At 45.4% G+C, this 6973-nt stretch overlaps 1 protein-coding gene across 2 annotated transcripts in view; it reads right to left on the bottom strand.

Annotated features, from left to right (window-relative positions):
• Positions 1 to 922: 922 nt before the first annotated feature.
• The window catches only part of arhgap36 (Rho GTPase activating protein 36), a 97448-nt gene continuing 91397 nt past the window's right edge, over positions 923 to 6973 (bottom strand). For both annotated transcript variants that reach the window (XM_080452007.1, XM_080452008.1), the window contains exons 9-12: positions 6460 to 6630; positions 5304 to 5392; positions 4742 to 4980; positions 923 to 3026 (exon numbers count right to left, since the gene is read on the bottom strand). In XM_080452007.1, coding sequence (XP_080308133.1) covers positions 2671 to 3026; positions 4742 to 4980; positions 5304 to 5392; positions 6460 to 6630 — 855 coding nt within the window. In that variant the 3' untranslated portion in view covers positions 923 to 2670. The remainder of the gene's footprint in view (positions 3027 to 4741; positions 4981 to 5303; positions 5393 to 6459; positions 6631 to 6973) is intronic.

Genomic DNA, 6973 nt, shown 5'->3' with positions numbered 1-6973 from the left:
TTGGCAGAGGGAAGGTAGTGCCCAGGATTACATAGACAATTGGCACTGGGTGTAAAAAATAGGGTTACAAAATCGTGGGATAAAAATTTAGTTAAAAAAAAAAGAAATACTTTTAGACACACTTACAGGTATTTGGGGGCGTGGCTGAATGGAGGACGGTCCACTCGTTAGTGCAGTGGTTCTCAAACATTTTAATTTCAAGGACCCCGACTTTGATATGCATTAGGCCACGGACCCCCATAACTCAAGAGAGTGTACAAATGAAACCAAATGGACCCGTACGGGTTTCATTTGTACACTCTCTGAGTTACAGAGTTACCACTGGTATGGTGCACTGGTTTCCTACAGTAACTACCAATAATTTTGCTTGAGAGTGGACCCCCTGGAATCCCCCCCACGGACCCCTGGGGGTCCCCAGACCCCAAATGGAGAATCATTGCGTCAGAGGTGCAAACAACCACAGCAATCAGTTTGTGAGAGGGATTCACAAACTCAAAGATACAGTGATATATTTTTCTGTCCTAGCGCAAGGCTATGGTTACATATTGTAGTACAGGCTCGAGGAGGCCCACGATTTGGACAGTGACTACCAGGATGGGAGCCCCCGCACGGGCCTTTGTGTGGTACAGGCACGACAAAAAAGGAGCTAAATCCCCAGAGGAAGCACCTTTGCTTGCACCTCCGAAGTACATTCGCGCAACGTAAATTCCCTTCCCCTGTTACTCGAGTGTGACGTCATGGTAGCCATAACAATACTACAGTACATGATTGAGTTGAGATTGTGTGTGTGTGTGTGTGTGTGTGTGTGTGTGAAAATAGTTGGCTATTCTCGATATGCGACACCGGCACCTAACTACGTACAACTCAGGATTCAGGGTTAAGGGATTAAAAATGAACTAATTAATTAATTAAAAAACACGACTTGACTCAAGGGGTTTTATTTTGAAAGTTACAACCATATAAGTGCATTTTTAACAACTTAAACCCTATATACAGTATACTACTGTTGGTCTGCAAGTATTTCCCTCGCCAAATCTCCCTGCCAAAAATAGCAGATCTACAAGCTTATGCATTGTGATCTTGCAGACCTGCCACACCACCCCCAGAAAGGGATGCAATAGGGTTCAAGTGGTTAAAAAATGGTTAGTTTGACGATGTGTGCTTTAACGTTTAGGAACTACAAGAGTAACGAAGACGATCACAGCTGTACAGAGTGAAATGACAAAATAGCTCTTAAATCTCGTAAGAAATGGAGAACGCAACATCAAAAGCTGCTGCTGTTATTTGGGGAAAACATTTGATCACGCGTTTTTGTTCTTTTTGCATTTTCTCCCAATTTAGTCAATTCCCCACGTCACTGCCAACCCGTACTGTTTGGTCTTGGGGAGGGTGTACTGTAGACAACAGAGTTCACACCTTTTTGAGATGCTGAGTGCCGACCCACGGTTAAAGACTCTAGAAAGATCAGCGTAGCCACACATTTGAGCTACGTGTCAAACAGAGAGACCAAATAAAAACAAATACATTGGTTTTTATTCTGTTGTCCTAAATAAACTGTTTGGCACGTAAGCTGTATGCGCGTGCGGCTACTTTGATCTTTCTAGAGAGTGTAGACAATAACATGTCTCCTCCGATACACATGGAGCTACCAGACACTTCCTCTCACCCGACAGTGAGATTGACCAGGAGGACGTAACGCATGCAGAGGAACACTCTACCCCTCCCAGGTCCGCTCCCCGCTGACGATCAACCTGTAGGGGGCGCTAGTGCAGCGACAGGGTGCGTCCTCCCCGCCCCGGCCTTCTCACCTGCGAACACGGCCAGTTAGTTGTATTCATTGCAGCTCCGAGCCAAGCCCAACGCACTGTGGAGGATTCAAACCCCATGGTAGAGAGGGCAGAAACTTTACACCTGTGCCACTCGAACCCACCCCCGTTATTTGGCATTCTTAGATATGGCACCCTAAAGTTGACTGTCGGCATCTGAGGAACAAGAGCACTGATGCAATCTCAACACACATACACAAAAGAGTCCCAAACAAAAACAAAACAACAATAATAATAATGATATTGCAATATTTTGGCAGGACTTAACCACAATCTTTCCATTTGGGATATTGCCCAGGCCTAACTGCACATGAGCGAAAAAAGCACGTATCAAACAGTGACAACAATATGCAATATACAACACATCACTGGTAGGATGGTTTCTGTTCTGTCCAAACCAGCATATTTACAAGAGTTCTGTCCAGTCCGACCAGCTGTCACTGACGCAGTGTTCTTTCTGTATTTTTAGACATTAAAACCCTAATATACTTCGGGGTCCCCCAGGAGTCTGTACACGTCCCCTCCTTTTTCCCCTTCTAAACCAAATGTCTTTGCCAAAAATAGCTACAAGCGACACGCTGTGAACTTGTAGATAACTTGTAACTTGTAGCTATTTACGACATGCCCAGAAAAAGGGACGCTAGGGTTCATGTGGTTAATATAATGTTTCTGAGGGCAAATGTTAGACTTTTCCTTCTCCTTCCTTTTCGTCTTTCTCTTCACCTAGGTAACTCAGTTCCCAATTTATTTTTCACAAGTCAACGCACGCACACACACTCTCTATCTCTCCCCCTCTCTCTCTCTCTTCCTTCATCTTCATCCTTCACACTCCTCTCCCTCTCCATCATACGATGGTCTCGGACCCGGACAAGCCCTTCCCGGTGAAAAAGTCCCAGAAGTTGGTGACGGCGGCGGAGGAGGGCTTGCTCTCCTCCTCCTCCTCCTGGGGCGCCGCCTGCTTGATCCAGATGCTGTTCTCGGCGGCGGAGCAGCCCCCGCCGCCCACCAGGGAGAAGCTCAGCGTGGAGCCCATGGGGGGCCTCCCGTCCTGGGGCTGGCGCTCCGAGTCGGGGGCCCGGAGACTGGAGGAGGTGCCGCTGCTGTCCGAGGGGGGCTGAGCCAAGCTCAGCAGGTTATGGTGGGAGTGGAACTGACGCATGTGACGGATGGACTTGCCCGGCGCCGGCTCTGCAGCGCCACCTGGAGGGCGATGGAGAGACAAATGGTTTTTAACCCATTAAGACATACATGGGCCACTGGCGGCCCCCACCTTCACTTAATGCGGCCCGCATATATCAGTATCGGAATACTGATATGTTATTGATTTCAGCTGTTACAATTCCAAACATGCAAAAGTTAACATAAGTATATCTAAATGCATTTGAAATGAAATTAAAATGTTACTTTTCAGGATTATTATATGCAATGTGGCCCTCTGGAGTGAGTGAGGAAATAATAGTGGCCCTCTCCATCACCAAAGTTGCATCCCCCCTGCATTAAGACCTGAGGCCGATTCTACAAATGCCTTCTAAACCAGTAGGTCTTTCAAGATTTTTCAAAAATGTTCCCCGCTGCGATTTTGTACATCTGCTATTTTTGAATAGCTAATGCAGAAATCTAAAATGACATTGAAACATGATGCTTTTCCCGGTGTTCTCAACTCATTCACTGACACGGACGTAATTGACGTAATTTACGTCCAAAAGCGTCCGAAAGCGTAATAGGATAGGAAAACTGCATGTGAGTTTTACATCTCTAGACTGTTGTAGACTATACTAAAAGACAATGCTGTCAATTCCAACAAGAATGCAAACTAGGCTAATGGCAACTGTTCAAAATCCAATTATGTAAGCCTATCATGATCGTTGGCTTTCTGCTGTAGCCTAAATCTCTCTTTGTCTCTTTTCCTGCATATTAGTAGCCAATGTGTTTTTAAGCCTGTTAAAATAACATATTTAGTAATATCCCCTTGGCTGCAGAAAGTTAACAACAAAATGTAATATAATAGGCCACAAGGGATTTAACAACAAAAACATAATTATCGTAGCACCAGTATTATCTTACTGATTAATTTAGTTCAATGGACCACAATGGAAACAAGTTATCCATGTGTCACCCTTTTAGCATAGCCTTTGGCTGTACAACCTGTACTGTTAACAAACCTGCTTATAAAGTATTCAATCAAAAGTAATAGAAGAGAGAGAGAGAGGGCATATTCAGTTATAAATGGAGTTACTGGTCTAGTCTTACTTTGACTTTTTTTAATGGTCGTTAGATTATTTAATGGCACAGCCTTTTCAAAGAATATGATGCAAAAGAAAAAGCATATCTAGAGCATTCCTTCATTGGTTAATTATTTGAAAAGAGTCTGTACTATAAAATGAAATCAAAGTTCAATCACATAGACAATCACCTCCTTCACAGCTAGGTGGAGCTATTGCTATGCGTATGAACTATCACGTGTAACTGCAACCTTCAGATGACAAAATAATGATGTTCACATGAATGCTGATAACTACTAATATGCTATTACAATACCAACAAATAAATAATAATCCATTTAATAATGAATTTGGTCTAAATGTCCAAAAGGCAATAAGGCATAAGATTAATTAAAGGGATGTTTCACTTTCAAACATGTTTGGGGTCATTGTAACGTCTACTCAGGCTGTTGCTTGATTCAGTATTTAGATATTTGATATTCATTCAAAATGGAGTTTGAGGTTACAATGGGTTTGTATAGGAAGGGGGCGTGTCTGATAAAATGAATATCAAATATCTAAATACTGAATCAAGCAACTTAAAAACCATCTGGGGTGTTCACTAAAGCCTGAGTAGACGTTACAATGACCCCAAACATGTTAGAATGAAAGTGAAATATCCCTTTAAGTGTCCATCTTCCTCCCTGTGCGTACCGTATCTGGTCTCCTGCCTCTTCCTGTTCTGGTTGAGCTTCAGGACGTTGAGGAAGACCTCGCTGGTCAGACTGCCTTCCCTCCCACTGCTGTCGGGGGGGAAGAGGGGCGAGGGGGGCTCCAGGGGGGACAGGCTCCCACTGGACGCCCCCACGGAGTCCAGGGAGGCCGCCGTGTCCCGACGACCCCCGCACTCACTGCTGCTGCTGCTGGAGCCCTCTACTGTCAGGTGACTGCCACTGCATGGAGAGACGGAGGGCCATCAAATATGACACATTTACTGTGTTGTGAGGAGTGGATGAATGGATGGATGGATGAATGGATGAATGGATGAATGGATGAATGAATGGATGAATGAATGAATGAATGGATGAATGAATGAAGACATGAACGAACGAACAAATGAATGAACAAGCTTACAAACAAAGGAACAAACGAATGAATTAACAAACAAACAAACAAACAAACAAACAAATGAATGAAGAAGCAACCCCTCATTTATTGAGAATCTGAATTCACTAATTGAATACAGTTATAGTTGTTTGCTTGTCGTCATGGTTACCTGAGCTTCCTGCGCAGCAGGTAGTCAATGATGTCAGGATCTGTCTGGATCAGACTCATCAGCACTTCCTGCTGCAGCTCAGCTGACACCTGGTCCGCACACGCACACGCGCACACACACACACACACACACACACACACACACACACACGCACACACACACGTACACACACACACACACACATTAGTTGTGGGGTTTTTTTTCGCACAAATGTTGATAGGTTAGCCAATAATTTTTTACCATTTTTCTTCCAATTTAGTCGTTATGCCAATGAATTCCTCCCACTGCTGTGCCACTGCTCTTGTTACCTATAACGACTCACCTGCCAGTGAGGAGCCCCCACCGGGAGGACATGGCGCCTCCGTTCAACTCCTCCCGTTCAACATTCCCTGCTGGCAGGTGCTGCCCCGGCCCACAGGTGATATGTGTCACTAGTGGTAGTGACACATATCACCCTCCTGGCCCGGCTACCCTCCCCCAAACACGGCCAATTGTGTTCGACTAGACACTCAGCAAGCCGGATGCACCGCTGTGGATTCAAACGCTTAGAGTCCACATTGGTGGGCACTGCACCACCTTGAGAGCCCTTAAAAATTTATGCGAAATTCTTACATGAAGTGCTTATACTGTAAATGAGATTATACATATATCTGATTTAAATACTGCAGGTTCAAACACTTCGCCCATTTTCAACCTATCTTCATATAATAGATCCTCACTAATGCACACTATAATATGGTACCATTTTTGTCTACTGTGGACAGTTCAGAAACCCGCCTACCAGTGACATTCCAAGCTAACAGAAACTGCAGGCTTTCTATTCCTGGGAAGTTAGCATGCTGTAATGGAAGCCGTTGTTCTCACATTGGCAGGTTTGGTCATTTTGAAATGACCAAACCTGCCTGCCGATGATGTCACTGGTAGGCGGGTTTCTGAACTCTCCACATGCAGCCCTCCTCTGAGACACAGAGTAGAGTAAAAACTGTAGCATATTATAATTAGTATTAGTGAGGACCAATCATATGAAGATAGGTTGAAAATGGGTGAAGTGGTCCTTTAAGTCAAGTGGATATGCATGCACACGAGCACGCACACCACCCACCCACCCACCCACCCACACACACACACACACACACACACACACACAGAGCAGTACCGTGAAGAGTGTCTTGTGGTTCTGTACGAGGACCAGCGTGACGCTGATGATGGCATTACTGTCCTCGATGCCCATGGAGTGAAGACCCAGCTCTCCTCCTCGCTCCCCCTGCAGCAGGTTGGGACCAAAGATCACCGCCAGGTTGGCTGCTGTCATCTTATTACCTGACACCTAGAGGACAGTCAGGAGGAGACACATCTTATTACCTGACACCTAGAGGACAGTCAGGAGGAGACACATCTTATTACCTGACACCTAGAGGACAGTCAGGAGGAGACACCACATGAGGAGCAGGTAACAGCACCAAGAGAAGGAGGGAGGGAGGTGACAGCACCAAGAGAAGTAGAGAGGGAAGGAGGTGACAGCACCAAGAGAAGGAGGGAGGGAGGTGACAGCACCAAGAGAAGTAGAGAGGTGACAGCCAATTGGGGGGGATAGTCTGTTTTCACCAAACAGGCCGAGTGGTCCTTCTTGCTGGGGGCGACAAAAACTTTGCCCGAGCCTAACCTTAATC

This window comes from Gymnoscopelus braueri (genome assembly GCF_963280865.1).
Source record: "Gymnoscopelus braueri genome assembly, chromosome: 15".
Lineage (NCBI taxonomy): Eukaryota > Metazoa > Chordata > Actinopteri > Myctophiformes > Myctophidae > Gymnoscopelus > Gymnoscopelus braueri.
The sequence above is the reverse complement of the archived record's forward strand: the minus strand, read 5'-3'. Positions and strand labels throughout refer to the sequence as shown.